The 16599-nt window shown below is 42.0% G+C and overlaps 1 protein-coding gene across 1 annotated transcript in view; it reads right to left on the reverse strand.

Annotated features, from left to right (window-relative positions):
* Positions 1–16599, reverse strand: part of LOC311108172 (protein cornichon homolog 3-like) — a gene marked incomplete at its 3' end in the record, with an annotated part of 54907 nt that overhangs the window by 24595 nt on the left and 13713 nt on the right. Inside the window, exon 3 of the mRNA XM_084150790.1 lies at positions 14316–14363. Within this exon, the coding sequence (XP_084006916.1) occupies positions 14316–14363 (48 nt within the window). The remainder of the gene's footprint in view (positions 1–14315; positions 14364–16599) is intronic.

A 16599-nucleotide genomic window follows, 5' to 3' on the forward strand; every position in this document is an offset into this window, starting at 1 on the left:
TCTCCAATTACTCTCTCTCTCGTTACAGCAGCAACAATAATTAAGTGCAGCAAATAATTATACATATTTTCTCTTTAAAATATACTTATTCCTCTGAGACCCAATAGCACATGAGTCCACAGTACATTTAGTTCGTCAAACTTTGTGGATAGATGAAAAGTTGGCCCCAAAGGCTGGACTGGAAGGCCTCTGTAGAATATTAGGCTACACGTTTGTATATGCTCTGTTCTTTATGTTCTTCACATACATTTATTTCCAACTGACTTCACAGAAAGGTGTAATTTCATTACAAGCATACAGAATTGCTACTCCTTTGATAGTCATACAGTAGCTCCAAAGTCTTGTCTGAAAACATTTCTGCAGACTCTGATATTTGACATGCTTGAAGATAGAGTTAATCAGGAAAACCTATTTCTAATCAGGTTAAACATTGTTAATGTTCTGAAGATAAAAGTCTGCTGACCATTCTTGTTTTTACACATGAAAATAATAAATGTATTGGGTTTTGAATTCCATTCATTTTACATTGACATTTTAGTCATTTAGCTGACACTCTTATCCAGAGCGACTTACAGTTAGTGAGTGTATACTGTACATCCATTCCAATCCATTCCAGTGAAAGCCATGGCCACTCTCCAAGTGTCCATATAGCAGGAGCTAGAGTGACTTCAGATGACACTTGACAATAAAGTAGGAGACTGGTATCTCTGCAATATTTTGCTACTAGACCTTTGATCCTGAGTATCCAGGGACATCTCAACACTCTTGTTAATGAAGTGCAGGTATCTAGGCAGTATGCTGCTGCAGAATGCTGCTGCTAGCCCCCTTTGATCTAGTGTCCAGGGACATAGCAGAAATCTGCAGGGACCTGCTCTGCTCCACACACCCCGTCTGGAAGAGTAATGGGATCATGAACACAGAGTTCAGACATGCCTTACTCACTCTTATAGCCTACTAAGAGAGGTAGAACAAGATACAATGACAGAAAAAGCAGGGGCAAAGTGAGGAGATAATGGGTAGACTACTGTGTACTAGAGGATCGTATTGATCAAGACACAGGCTAGATGTAGAACAGTGTGTTTCAGCTCGGTGCTAACTAATGATAACATGCAGTAGTCCTGCGAGGCGATCTCACACCTCGACTGGCTGCACATTGACTCGACGCGTGACACACTAATGGCTCAGTCCAGCCCCCGCCACGCACCCAACACTAACCCAGCCGCATCAGGCCTTGGCAAGACATATCAGCTGATTACATCCTGCATACACTCCTATTCTATTTTTAAAAGCATAGAGATTCGAGAATGTATTTTTCTATGACAGAGAGCTAGAAGGGGAATTTAAACACTAAGGTATAAGAGTTGCTTTATTTTTTATGTCTCAAATTTGGGTAAAGCCAGTTTAGCATTACATGTACAGCTAAAAAGCCACTAATGTTGGTCTACCATGCTGTTTCTCATTGTTTTCCCAGCTGTACGTCGTGGCTGCTCATGCATATTCACAATAGTCCAACTCAGCAGTGGCCTGCCAAACTGCCTGATGCCTATCCGGGACTCATCCCAGCATCTGAGAGAGATAGACTGAGAGATAGACAGAGAGAGAGAGAGAGAGAGAGAGAGAGAGAGAGAGACTCTCCCCTCCTTCTCTCCTCCTCTCTTCCTTGGCCACGGCACTTTAAAGGCAAAAGGCTCCAGGCAGTACTGGTTGTTCCTTCACAGTGAATTACAGCACAGAAGGTGTAGATCAGGTTTCTCTGAGACAACACAAGCAGCTCACTGCTGCTGTGACACAGTGCCTGAGGAAAGTAAAGGTCCTCTCTGTGGCCCTGTAGTACGGTAGTAAGGCGATACAGAGAGTTTGTAGTGTATACGGTGCAAACATAAACTCAACTTGATTCACTAGTCTCCCTACAGTACATCAGTGCCTGCACAGCACCATTACAACTGGAATGAATTGCAACATCTTCCTCAACGTCAGCAAGTCTAAGGAGCTGAGCGTGGACTACAGGAAACGGGGGGGGACTTTTACAGCTGCACCATTGAGAGCATCCTGAGTGGTTGTATCACCGTCTGGTATGGCAATTGCACCGCCCTCGACCTGAAGGCCCTATAGAGGGTGGTACGGACGGCCCAGCGCATCCCAGGGGGTGAGCTCCCAGCCATCCAGGACATACATGCCAAGCGGTGTCTGAGAAAGGCCCGAAAAATTGCCAAAGACTCCAGCCACCCGAGACATGGACTGTTCTCCATGCTCCCGTCCGGCAGGCGGTACCGGTGCATCAAGGCTCAGACCAACAGACTCCCAAACAGCTTCAATCCCCTGGCCATAAGACTGTTAAATGGCTAATAACTACTGCTCTCCCTCTCTCACAGACTATCCACACTGACTCGATGCCCATCCACAGGTCTCTACCCACTCAGACATACACACCTTCACTGCCACTCTTACTCACACACACACACCCGCTCACACACTCATTACTGACCCCACACACTTAGACCCACAGGCAAAGCCCCTCACACATATGCTGCTGCTAAAATGATTATTGATTAGATTTATTACTACCATTAGGCTGCTGTTAATTGATTATTGATTGCCTTTACCATTAGTATCAATCTATTTATCCTGCTACTGGTCAATATTACTAATGTTTACATGTGTATATTACCATTTATATTATAATTATATATTATAATTATTTATATATATATATATATATATATATATATATATATATAAAATAGTATTTATATATTCCTGCTACCAGCTGTTGTTATTATTATTATTTATCCTGCTACTAGTCTCTTTCTCCTAATCCCTGCCTGTACATATCTACTCTCTAGCTACATCAACTACTCCAATATTCCTGCACACTGTACATTTGGTACTGGCACTGACCCTGTATATAGCTTACACTATCCTGTTGCTTTTATTCTTCCTTTCTTATTTCTTATTTATATTTTATTGTAAAAAATTACACTTTTGATATTGAATTGTTGGGAAGGGCTTGCAAGTTAAGCATGTCACTGTACTTGTGCATGTGACAAATAAAACAGGAAACTTTAATGAATTACTGCAGGGTTTCAGACTAACAAATATCATTCCTGTCTTGAAGGGAATTCCTTCGTTATACTGTACTGATGTTGAGCGAGTGCTGCTCTTTGCACACTCAAATCATGCACAGGGTAATGATAGTGAGATGAACATGGATTTTATGCAGAGGTCACAATATCCACCAAAGTAAGTTAACGGGCTCTACAGTCTGAACTAATGATTTGGGGGATTTCCAGAAAGACTGTCTCGCTCTGTCTAACGATGTCTATGTGCCTGTCTCTATCAGTACATTGTAAATGAAGTAGCCTAATTTGGTATACAGTATATGCAGCTCCAGGTCCTTTACAAGTATGTATTTTTTATAGTAACTCAATTGGGCAAATATCTTAATGTATATGCGTTACCGTGAGAGTGAACATGCATCTCACTATCCAACCATAACATCAAAGCAGCAACAGTTTGGACATCATACACTTGAAATAACCCAACATAAGGTCCCAGTGTGACAAGCAAGCCCATAATCACAGTATAGTATAGCACCAGGGCCTCAGTGCAGTGTACCTAACCATGTTGTACCTCCTGCTCCACATCAACAGTCCTTATAGGAGCTTCATCAAACCAGCAGCTCCTCTGTGGCCTACATCAGACACTGTAGCTATATCATCTGACTACACCACCAGACGCTTGTGTCTGTACCCTGGTACCATCTACTTTCCCAACGTGAAGCACTCATCTCATCTGTCAAGCCCAACCCGCCCTACCTCCCTCCCAGCTTCTCTGCTAACTGAAAATCCTATGCAAATGGCTTTGGAGAGATGAATGCGGCGTGAGTCGGTGTGATGGAGAGGACAGAAACCTCTGTACTGAAACATCAAAAGTAGCTCCTCGTTTGAAGAATAAACACGAGGCGCTACGGAAACCACCGGGGACTGTTCTGTGTGCTCCTCTGCTCGCTGGGCAGTGATTGGCTGTGAGGGAGATTCACCTTGACACTCACATTGAAAATAATCAATAAAAATGCTTCTTCATCCAGGAGGTTTTGTGCGACTGGGACATTAACCCTACTTGATTAGGGCGGAAAGGAGGAATGAACAAGGGATGAGAGGGAGGTCAAGGCAGGTATCCAAGTCTTCCTGCTGGGAAGTTTTTATTCTTCGACAGCCTGAGCATCAAAGCAGAGGAGTAGAGTAGCACTAAAGCAGTGCCCCAATCAAAATACTGGAGGCTACATGAGCAACTCCTGCATAAGTTACCCAAATCAATGAATGACTTAAAGAAATAATCAATGCAAACATGAATGAATCGATCCAAGATTAAACGTACAATATGAGTCTTTCAATTAATTATTAGATGAATGCAAAACTCATGCTACTGTTATAATGTACAATCACTTCATTGCAAGTATACAACAACCACAACATTTAAATAACACTATGTTCCCTACTCCTCAATTCCCAGTTCAATTTCCAATGGCAAACACACTGCACTGGCATGATTAATATTAATTCCAATTGCTTAGCGGTGGCTGTCAATCGCCAGTTGAGTGTTATTTTCCTCTCTCCCACTGCCTAAGCTCTAAATATTCTGGCGAGGGGAGAAGTTGGCAATTTCACGCACCTGGGTGAGGGAGCGAGGGAGTTGAGGATACACTCAGTCTTATTCCTTATCAGTGCTGAGCTCACAAGGATTTGTTGTTTGTTCTGTCAGGATGATGCATTTCCACATGCAGGACGTGAGGAAGAGGTGTTTTTTTTTATTGACTTATTTTTATATCTCCTTCTGTAGTGTAATTATGTGGGGCTAGGAACTGGGATGAGCTGTTAGAAAGACAAGGGACTATAGTACAGTCAAGCATGAGAGATCTAGGAATATCAGGTACAAATCCATTTTCAATATCCTGTGAAGACAGATCCACACACACAGCTATCTACTAAGACACTCTAATGTTAATCCATGGTAATCCTCTCTTCCTTGGTTGTGTCATCATTTACATTCATATTTCATCATCATATCTGTGTGCGACATACAGTACAACTGTGCTCCATTAATAGTAAACACTGAAACATGCACACACACACAAAGAGGATGTATGCTTTGACTTTGATTGGGAAACAGCAGTGCAAACGACACTGAGTGTACAAAACATTAGTAACACCTTCCTAATATTGAGTTGCACCCTCTTTTGCCCTCAGAACAGCCTCAATTCGTCGGGGAATGGACTATACAAGGTGTCGAAAGCGTTCCACAGGGATGCTGGCCCATGTTGACTCCAATGTTTCCCACAGTTGTGTCAAGTTGGCTGGATGTCCTTTGGGTGGTGGACCATTCTTGATACCACGGGAAAATGTTGAGCGTGAAAAACCCAGCAGCGTTGCAGTTCTTGACACAAACTGGCGTGCCTGGCACCTACTACCATACCCCATTCAAAGGGACAAATCTTTTGTCTTGCCCATTCATCCTCTGAATGGCACACATACACAATCCATGTCTCCAATGTCTCAAGGCTTACAAATCCTTCTTTAACCTGTCTCCTTCCCTTCATCTACAGTGATTGACGTGGATTTAACAGGTGACATCAATAAGGGATCATAGCTTTCACCTGGATTCACATGGTCAGTCTATATCATGGAAAGAGCAGGTGTTCCTAATGTTTTGTACACTCAGTGTATAGCTTGATGAGCTAAACTGTGCCTGGTGGTAATATAGAAGGATTACACTCCTTATCACTTCATAACCCCTTACATTGGGAAACAGCATACGAGGTGTTCTGTTAACTCTCCATGAGCTGAACTGTGCCTGAGTGTAATACAGCAGGTCAGGATAACACTCCCCATCCATTGCCAAACAACATGTTGAAGTGTTGTGAGAAGTCTAGTTTGCTGAGCTAAACGGTGCGTGGTAGTGCAGTCTGGAGAGTTGGGACTGGAGGCTGTCTGTTCTGTCTGTGGGAGTGCAGCCTGAAAGACTGGAGGCTGTCTGTATAGTCAGACATTGTGGCATGGCGTGGGTCCAGCCAGGCACCGTGGGGGGGAGTGGAATCCTCCATGACTCAACAGCATACAGAAATGCTCTGATTGGCTCTGAATCACCGGAGCGCAGCAGCAGACCTCCCACATCTCTCTCCATCTCTTCCTATCTCTCCGCCTCTCTCTCTCATCTACTGTTTCTCTCTCTCTCTATCTCCCTTCAAATGATAGGGGAGGGAGAAAATGGAACTCCTGTGTATTTTAGGAGAAGGAATGGAGCAGGGATGCAGGCTCCACTGCCTTGGAAATGAACACGCTGGCCTAGCTGCCTCTGTGCTTCTGCTGCTGTACTTCCAGAGGTGTGTGGGGACTGGGTAGGGAGAATGGGACCAACAACAAAAAAGATAGATGAGCAGCACTCCATGGTTGGTTCTGTTGCTGTGACAACACCGCCGTTTTGCACTCCCAAACCGAACTGGGCGGGAGAAATAAAACCACCAGCTAGTGCTCCTCTGTGACTGGCTTGCAATGTACAGCACCTGCTGCCATAACACAAACCCCACAATCTATCAAAAACAAGATGAAGATAATTTTCTGTGTAATATTGTATGGGGTGATTCACATCCGCAAATACTGAGAGAATGCATTTGGAACAGACAAGGAACACACAATAACAATTTCTACAGTAACATAGTCCATGTACTCAGGGGCGGTGTGTTCATTAGGGCGATATGGGCGACGCACTGCCAAACGGGAAAAGGAAGGGATTTTTTTTCTAATCAATTATATCACGGCAACAGTAGTTATCAGTGTTCTAATCTAGACGTCTGATCTGCCACTAAATGTCCAATCAGGCTAAAGTCGTGCTTCAAATGTCCCCGCCCGTTTTGGGGCGATTTCAGTCAGGTTGAAAATCGCCCAGAAGTCTCTCATAGCCTCTAATGTAAAATCAATTTTTTTCAAATATCAGAGCTTTCAATACAATCTCTATGGGTTTCTGAGGGCTTGCACTTACACGCTTTCGTCATACGTAACATAACCATGAACGTAACTAAGAAAAGAGCGGGTAGCCTCATCAATCAATTCACTACTACTGTCAAAATGGCTAGCCTTCAGTGCAACTCGATTGTCTCTTTGAAAGAAGTTCCTTTTTGTCGGCGAACAAATCAAGATAAATTGGCAACGAAACAATTAGGACCTCCCAGACCAAATTTAATAATTCAACAGGTTTCTACTAAGCAGAGTCGTGAACACTGTCTACGAGAATCGAGACGACCTCATAGAATGTTTTGAAGCCATTCGGACGGGTTCATTGGGTTCATTTGACCAGCCCACCGTGAGAGAGGCATCTGGCTACGTGAGGATGCTACATGATGAAGATTTTATTTGTTTCCTGCGGCTTTTTCACAAAATCATGCCCCACGTCGACATTCTGTACCAGAAGCTACAGAAGAAGGACATCGATGCTGTCTTTATCAAACGTGCCCTCGACAGCTTCACAAGCAGTGTGCAGGCCATAAGGTAAGATTAAACAATATCATTCGATCTTTCTCAAAGCAGAGCTTTATTTGAAAATGTATGCATGAAAGGAGACTGCATTTGTGTTTGAAATTACATTATTCTCATTATATATGGCCAGTGGTGTAATCTAGCTTATTTTATATACTATGTGTACTGTACAGTGGTGCTCATAAGTGTATGAACACATTCTAAAGTTGACTAAAAATAGGAATAAAAAAATAAAAAAATCATCTTTTGGAAATTGATCTTAATGACTTAATTAAAAAAGTTGGAAAATCCAATCTTTAAGGACACCAATTTTCTTTTCTTTTTTATTCCTCTTTTTAGTCAACTTTAGCATGGGATCATAAGCTTATGAGCACCACTGTATACTGTGCTGAACGTCCAGGCTATGTGAGACACAAAGGCTAACTTAAACACTAAAGACTTTATGCATCCCTGCCCATTTTAAGTGGAACTGAAGTATTTGTACTATACATGGATACATTGCATATACCTGTGCATCACATAGACAACAATACTGTACAAAGCCAACAAACACATTGGTCTGTTTGCCTTCAGGGACTCCTCTCAACAGCAGCTGCAAGAAGCAACAGGAGCCAAAAGACCCAGAACAGCTTTGAGAGAAGAGGAGAAGCAGAGGCTGTCTGAAGAGGTCTGCAACACCATCCTGGATCACACCAAAGAAAGGTTCTCTTTCTCTGGCCACCTTGTGAGTGCTACCTTACTGCAAGCAGACATGTTTGAAAGGTACTGCCATTCATTTCCTGATGAGGCTCTGAATGCCACTGTGAATGCATACCCCATGCTGAGCAAGGCAAAGCTCAAGACAGAACTATCTCTGATCTATGAGAATCCTGAATTCAAGGGATGCTGTGGTGCACTGGCACTGTACCAGGTTCTCATGAGCTACAACCTCCAGGAGACGTTCTCTGAGACTGTGACTCTGTTGAACATCCTCATAACTACTCCCATGACAACAGCTGAAGCTGAGAGATGTTTCTCAACTTTGACACGAGTTAAGACATTCCTGCGAAATTCAATGGGCCAGGAACGTCTGAATGCACTGGCCATGCTTTCCATGGAGAGGGAACTAGTCCTCAGCATGCCTGATTTCAATGAGAAAGTCATTGAACGCTTTGCTGTATTGAAACAGAGAAGAGAACAGTTTCAGTACAAGTAATGTAGCCTCTCTCTCTCTTTGTCCCTCCCTGTCTGTCTCTTTAACACACACACGCCCAAATCAGTTCACAGTTGATGTTGTTTAAAATAGTTATTTTTCATTTAAAAAAAAGTAAAAAAATATATAATCTGTTCATGTTCATTTTTACAAATCTATACAATTGGCCAGAATATGGTTGTTCATATTTACAAATCTATACAATTGGCCAGAATATGGTTGTTCATTTTTACAAAGCCATACAGATAGCTGTGTTTACCTTTTCTAGAAATTACTTTCAAATTCTGTTTTCAGGCAAAATGTCTATCACTGTTCATTTTCACAAATCTATACAAGAGGGCAGAATATGGAAGTCTATAAAAATGTCTTATTACCAATAACTTGCATCAATGTTTTCAGTAGCCTCTATCAAAAGCTCCTGCTTGCTTGTTGTGAATTATGCTCAGGTGCACATATTTCCAATTCAACCATGAGGCAAAAAATGTGGTAAAAGCTCTTGTTGATCCTGCAATCTGAACAAATACCAAGATGCTGTATTTTCAGCTGATATTTCATTTGTTTATGGAAATGCATATTGTTTATGCAGTGTTGAGGAATGTGAAAGAACACCCTTGATTATTTTTACTGTGATAACTTATTTTGATTTTGTAAGCCAACACTTTTGAGATCAGTCAATAAATGCTTCTGGTATTGACTTATATGCTGCCCCTGTCTTCATGTTGTTGCTGGACATATCTTTTTAAAAATGTGTGTAGGTCACCTAAATCATCAGAAAAATTGCCCCCCCTGAGGATTTTTTCAGGAGCCGCCACTGCATGTACTGCTGAAGATCTTCGAGAAACAATGACATCTAATGAATAAGCTCTATGACTCCAGGCAGGGTAGGAAATTAAATTCTGATGTGGTGTTGGTGTAGCTCAACACTCTCACTGGGTCAGTACCTCAAGGACACAGTAGTCCCCAGGAGTGACAGATGAGCCTCAGGCAGTGTTGACAACACAGATAAAGAACAACAACGGCCTCCACTCCACCAGCCCGAGGCGTACACATGCACAATCCTTCTAGTAGCAGAGCAGAGGTAGAGTGAAGCCTCAACGGCCACTGAAACAGATGTCATACTGAGAAAGAAATTGAAAGAGAAGCCTTTTGTCTCCGAGTCCCCGACAGTAACAGGCTCACATACCACAGACATTGGACAGACACAGTCTATTATAAAGACAAGACAGCTTTCTGAATGCAAGGGCAAGCTTTAATCCTTACCAAAAATGTAAAGTTTCCTCATTCATAATGTCAGTTGACAAAACAGGAATTTTAAAGGAAAGTGAGAGATTGTGGAAATTGATCTACTTCCCCAGAGTCAGATGAACTCATGGATACAATTTGTATGTCTCTGCGTCCAATATGAAGGAAGTTAGAGGTAGTTCCGCGAGCCAATGCTAACTAGCGTTAGCACAATGGCGGGTCTGCGTACACACATCTATACCCACATATGCAGTCAGAGCCGGCCCTAGCCCTAAGTGAAATTTTGTTGTAGTGATCATAATATAGAAAAAACAAAGTTCCAAAGACTGGACCTAAAATTGTGTATAAGCGATCATACAAGAGGTTTTGCAATGATTCCTATGTCAAAGTTGTGAGAAATAGTTTTTGGTCCGATGCCGAACTTGCAGCATTTATGAAATCACTTCTTCCGGTTACTGATAGGCATACGCCCATCAAGAAACTGACTGTTAGAACTACCAAATCCTCATGGATAGATGATGAATTGGAAAACTGTATGGCTGAGAAGGATGAGGGAATAGCAAATAAGTCTGAGAACACAGCAGATTGGCAAACATACAGTAAATTGAGAAATCACATAACTAAACTAAACAAAAAGAAGAAGAAACTATATTATGGAACAAAGATAAATTATATAATGAATGATAGTAAAAATCTCTGGAGTACCTTAAAAGAAGTTCTAGGCAAAAAAGTGAACTCAGCTCCATCCTTCATTGTGGCAGATGGCTTGTTCTTAACAAAACCCTTTAATTATTGCCAACCACTTTTATAACTTTTTTGTTGATAAGATTAGCAAACTTAGGCATGACATGCAAACAACAAATGCTGAGCCTTCATATTCATGCATATCGGACCAAATAATGAAAGAGAAGCACTGTAGCTTTGAGTTCCGCAAAGTTGGTGTGAAAGAGGAGATTTTTTTTGTTGCTATCTATAAATCAAACTGACAACCTGGGTGGTAAATTCCTGAGGTTGGAAGCAGAATACATTGCGACTCCTGTTTTCCACATCTTCAATTTAATCCTAGAAGACGGTGTGTTCTCTCAGGCCTGGAGGGAGGCAAAGGTCATTCCGCTGCCTAAGAATAGCAAAGCACCCTTTAAACCATTAAACAGGCGACCAATCAACCTGTTACCTGCACTTAGCAAACGTTTGGAAAAAACAGTGTTTGACCAAATACAATGTTATTTTACAGAAAACAAATTGGCAATGGACTTTCAACATACTTATAGGGAAGAACACTCAACATGCTCAGCACTGACACAAATGACTGATGTTTGGCTGAAAGAAATTGATAACAAGAAGATTGTGGGAGCTGTTTTGTTAGACTTCAATGCAGCTTTTGATATCATTGAGCATAACCTATTGCTGAAAAAACATAGGTGTTATGGATTTACATCCTCTTCCTTTTCATGGATTGAGAGTTACCTATCTAATAGAACTAGAGTGACCACATTAAAATACCCAAATGTGGGACAACAGGATGGTTTTGCTGGACATTCGTGGGACACACACAAATCCCGCTCATGGTGTAGTGCAAATTTGTTAAGTGCCGGAGAGCAATCAAAATGTAAATTATTTCATAATTTCTCAAAGTTTGTACCGACAGATGTACCCTATTGAATATCATGATAAAATATGCATAAAATGCATCCTCCAATTGCAACGTCTTCCTATGCCCACACATATTGTCTCAAGAAATGTTTCTATTTTTAATACCCTCAAACACCATTTCAAAATAGGCCATAGCATCATCACTGTAAATCCTGAATGACAATTCTTCACATTTTAGCCCAGTGAAAATGTCCAAACTGTGTCTGCATGCCAATAATTTGATATCAATCAGTTTCATGGGAATATGCATTTACATCTTCTTGAATTACTGTTTCGTGAGCAAATTAGAGCAGATGGTGTTAACAAACTATAGAGCCTTCCTGTGTTTTGTTTCAATCAAAGCATATTCTGCCTAGTGGCGCACTGTTTTGAGAATTTGGCTGTGTGAGATTTTTTGGGGGACTATTCAGCTAACCATCCTAAAATCTCATAAGAAATTAGGTGGTGTTTTTGATGTAACAGCAACATTATACTAAGCTAATATAATTGGTTATGTTATGTAGAATACTAATGAATCATTATGTGATCTTCCAAGACCTTGATTTAGCTTTGATCTAACTTTACTGAACGAGCACCATTGAGAGAAGTGCTGCACTACACCCGCACTGCAGAGCCCTAGGCGCAACTATACTACTCTAATTCTTGCCTTGCGCAAAACTTGGTGATGCAGAAACGAGAGACCACATGTGTGGCCGTTTTATGAAAATCTGGGAATATTTGGCCAAGGAAACATTTCTGGTTGGTTTTAGTAAAACAGTTAGGAAGGGAGGCTTTTCAAGCGGGATTGAGATTGAGTGAAGTAGCAGCAAATATGTTGAATGAGAAACTAATGAGCATGGAGAGCCTCACAAGTATGACGAAATTACCTTAATTACCCCCCTTTGCTGCTATAACAGCCTCCACACTTCTGGGAAGGCTTTCCACTAGATGTTGGAACATTGCTGCGGGGACTTGCTTCCATTCAGCCACATGAGCATTAGTGAGGTCGGGCACTGATGTTGGATGATTAGGCCTGGCTCGCAGTCGGCGTTCCAATTCATCTCAAAGGTGTTCGATGGGGTTGAGGTCAGGGCTCTGTGCAGGCCAGTCAAGTTCTTCCACACCGATCTCGACAAGCCATTTCTGTATAGACCTCGCTTTGTGCATAGGGGCATTGTCATGCTGAAACAGGAAACGGCCTTCCCCAAACTGTTGCCACAAAGTTGGAAGCACAGAATCGTCTAGAATGTCATTTTATGCTGTATCATTAATATTTCCCTTCACTGGAACTAAGGGGCCTAGGCCGAACCATGAAAAACAGCCCCAGACCATTATTCCTCCTCCACCAAACTTTACAGTTGGCACTGGGCATTCGAGCAGTAGCTCCTGGCACCCGCCAATCCCAGATATGTCTGTCGGACTGCCAGATGGTGAAGCATGATTCATCACTCCAGAGAACGCGTTCCCACTGCTCCAGAGTCCAATGGCGGCGAGCTTTACAACACTCCAGCCGACGCTTGACATTGCGCATGGTGATGTTAGGCTTGTATGCGGCTGCTCGGCCATAGAAACCCTTTTCATGAAGCTCTCAACAGACAGTTCTTATGCTGACGTTGCTTCCAGAGGCAGTTTGGACCTCGGTAGTGAGTGTTGCAACCGAGGACAGACGATTATTTTTGACTTGTTGGAAAGGTGGCATCCTATGACGGTGCAACATTGAAAGTCACTGAGCTCTTCAGTAAGGCCATTCTACTGCCAATGTTTTTCTATGGAGATTGCATGGCTGTGTGCTCAATTTTATACACCTGTCAGCAACGGGTGTTGCTGAAATAGCCGAATCCACTAATTTGAAGGGTTGTCCACATATTTATGTATACTGTATATAGTGTATATCTTTTCATAAGTGCAACGTGACCGCAAGAGACAGGTTGGAATGTCTGACTGAAATACGGGACAAATCAACCTTTTTTTTCTAAATTAGTGGTGTTTGAATTTGTTGATAGAAATGTGGGACATGATTGTTTGTTTGCGGGACAGGGGACAATGGGCCAAAGTGCGGGACTGTCCCGCACAATTCAGGATAAGTGGTCACCCTAAATAGAACAGAGGGTTTTCTTTAATGGAAGCCTCTCTAATGCAAATTTGGTTGAGTGTGGTGTATCGCAGGGCAGCTGGCTTGGGCCATTAATGTTTTCTGTTTTTACTAATGACCTTCCACTTACCTTGAATAAAGCCTGTGTGTCTATGTATGCTGACGACTCAACAGTATACCCGTCGGCTACGACAGTAAAATAAATAACTGACACCCTTAACATAGAGCTCCAGTTAGTTTTAGAATGAGATAAATGTTTTTTTATATGATATCTGAGTGAGAGTGACTAACAAAATCAATGTGGGGCCCCCTGGTCGGTAATTTGACCATGATAACTACAAGTTTAAATAGCTAGCTAGACTAACTTACCAATCTAAAACAATTTTGCTGACATGGGCTAATTGAGTGACTGTCAGTGACTGACATAACAGGACTGCTGATGCACAACCACATTTCAAAATTGCACCTGGTGTATTCTACTATTCTAACTCTCACAAACTAGCGGGCCACCAGTCTATATATAGAAGATTGTGATCATTTGCTGGCTTTAAAATATAGGCTAAATGACATATGCAAATGAGTAATAAAGGAAATGTTTTAAATAGGACAGTGTTCAGTGGCTATTTACCTTTCTCAGCAGGCAGCAAATCCTCTCAATGTTCCGGAGTCGCTCTCTCTGTTGGAGCCAAACAGGAAACAGTTACATCCCCTGCATTAAATATACATATGGAAACACAACAGTTTTTCTGATGAGGTGCAGCAGTCCACAAATAGGGGTATTTTACAAGCCTTAGTGACTAGTAGTAAGTACAACTGTCTAGTCACTAAGGCCCGTAGTACACTTGTAACAAGCTGTGGAGAAACAGGAATGTTTCAGGAGTGTGTAAGGTATACAGGAGTGTTTTGGGTAGCATGATGCCACTGGCCTGTGAAGCTGGATTTGCACTGTGTAGGCCGACAGTGAGACATGGATGATACTGGTTCCTTCCTTCCCACCTCTGCTGAGCTATAAGCAGACTCTGCATCTTCCTCTGCCTGTGTCTGTCTGTGTGTGGTGATGGGGCTTTGTGGAGTCAACCCAGCACTGCCTATAGCACTTGTCTACCCCCCACTTCTTGGCCCAGCACTCCTCTCTCTGCAGAATTACAGTGTAACCAGAAACTGGCGAGGACATCAAGAGCCATATTTAGAAAAACCAATGCCAGGCGAGGTGAGGAGGCGGACACCATTTCTTGAATGGCGCATGTGAGCAGCATGGCATATGGCGATTACATAGAAACGTTCCCTATCTTGGGCAGTGCTTGTTTCTATGCCTGTTGTGGATGGATACCTCGCCCTGAGAGTCACAGTCTGTATACGTGTCTCTATCAGACCAAATTGACTTGATTGATGTGCGAAATTGTCGTACTTGGACTGATGTGCTATCTTGAGGATAAATTATATATGAATGACACCCAAACAGGCTTATCTTACTCTGCAGAGTGCTAGTGAAAAGTACCCTAAAACAGGGAGGGGGGGTTGAATGTTATTTCCCAAAAGCTGCATTCATCAAAACTAAACATACATATTTGATTAGTATTTTGGAGAGAAAAAAACACTACAGAAGAACTTCCTCTGATGGGATGTATAATTAATCATGGAGTCGCCTGTACGCCTCTAAATAATGTAATCTGAGGTAACACTACTGTAGAAAGCCAGTCTAGCGTACTTTGGAACTAAGACCATTGTAACGGTTCTACAGGCTCTGTGGTGGAAATGTGCAGTCTGGTGGCTAATCTCCATTTGAGCATCAGATAGTTTTTCTTTGCCGTTTTTATCTCTCATCTCAAAATCTGATACAACACATAATCTACACATCAGTCCGCTTTGAATTGTTCTGGGTAAAGACGGTGGAAAATGTCTTAAATTACCTCCTTTTACTGTACTGTTTTTCTATTTTAAAAGTGCAAAGTGTATTGACATGTTTTAAATGCACTTGAAAGTTTCACTTTAATTAAGTCCCCTGCCACTGAGGGAAATGTGCTATTATATTAGGAGTAGAGGTAGGAAAGAGGTTGGGGTTGAGGAGACGTGAAATTGAGCTGCAGATAGTCTCATATACATACATGAACTCAAATCTGCAGAATATTCATGTCCAAGCACATTTTGCGTCGCGTCCTCCTCCCCATGTCCTCTCACGACCCACTGCAGTACATCAACATAAGAAACCACAACATCTATGACAAGTTACCATAAATTAGCCCTATTTTGGGACTGCAGCACCTAATTTGGACGAAACTGAATTTGCCTCTACACGTTTTCCTCTCCTCTCTCATCTTGAGGAGTATGAACGAGGCCATGCTAATATATTCCAGTGGTAGCCATGGAGACGCCAGATAACTGCCGACGTATCAACACTTCTCATTAGCAAGCAATTAGACAGGGCTCGCTTTGAAATGTTACTCAGTGAGAATTTGCTTGACAAGCAAGTGTGCTGGGGTACTGTAAATAATATACAGTGGCTTGCGAAAGTATTCACCCCCCCTTGGCATTTTTCCTATTTTGTTGCCTTACAACTTGTAATTAAAATGGATTTTTGGGGGGATTGTTTCATTTGATTTACACAACATGCCTACCACTTTGAAGATGCAAAATGTTTTTGTTTTTTGTGAAACAAACAAGAATTAAGACAAAAAAACAGAAAACTTGAGCATGCATAACTATTCACCCCCCCAAAGTCAATACTTTGTAGAGCCACCTTTTGCAGAAATTACAGCTGCAAGTCTCTTGGTGTATGTCTCTATAAGCTTGGCACATCTAGCCACTGGATTTTTGCCCATTCTTCAAGGCATTACTGCTCCAGCTCCTTCAAGTTGGATGGGTTCCGCTGGTGTACAGCAATCTTTAAGTCATACCACAGATTCTCAATTGGA

The sequence above is a fragment of the Coregonus lavaretus genome, assembly GCF_964263955.1.
Source record: "Coregonus lavaretus genome assembly, chromosome: 33".
Taxonomy (NCBI): domain Eukaryota; kingdom Metazoa; phylum Chordata; class Actinopteri; order Salmoniformes; family Salmonidae; genus Coregonus; species Coregonus lavaretus.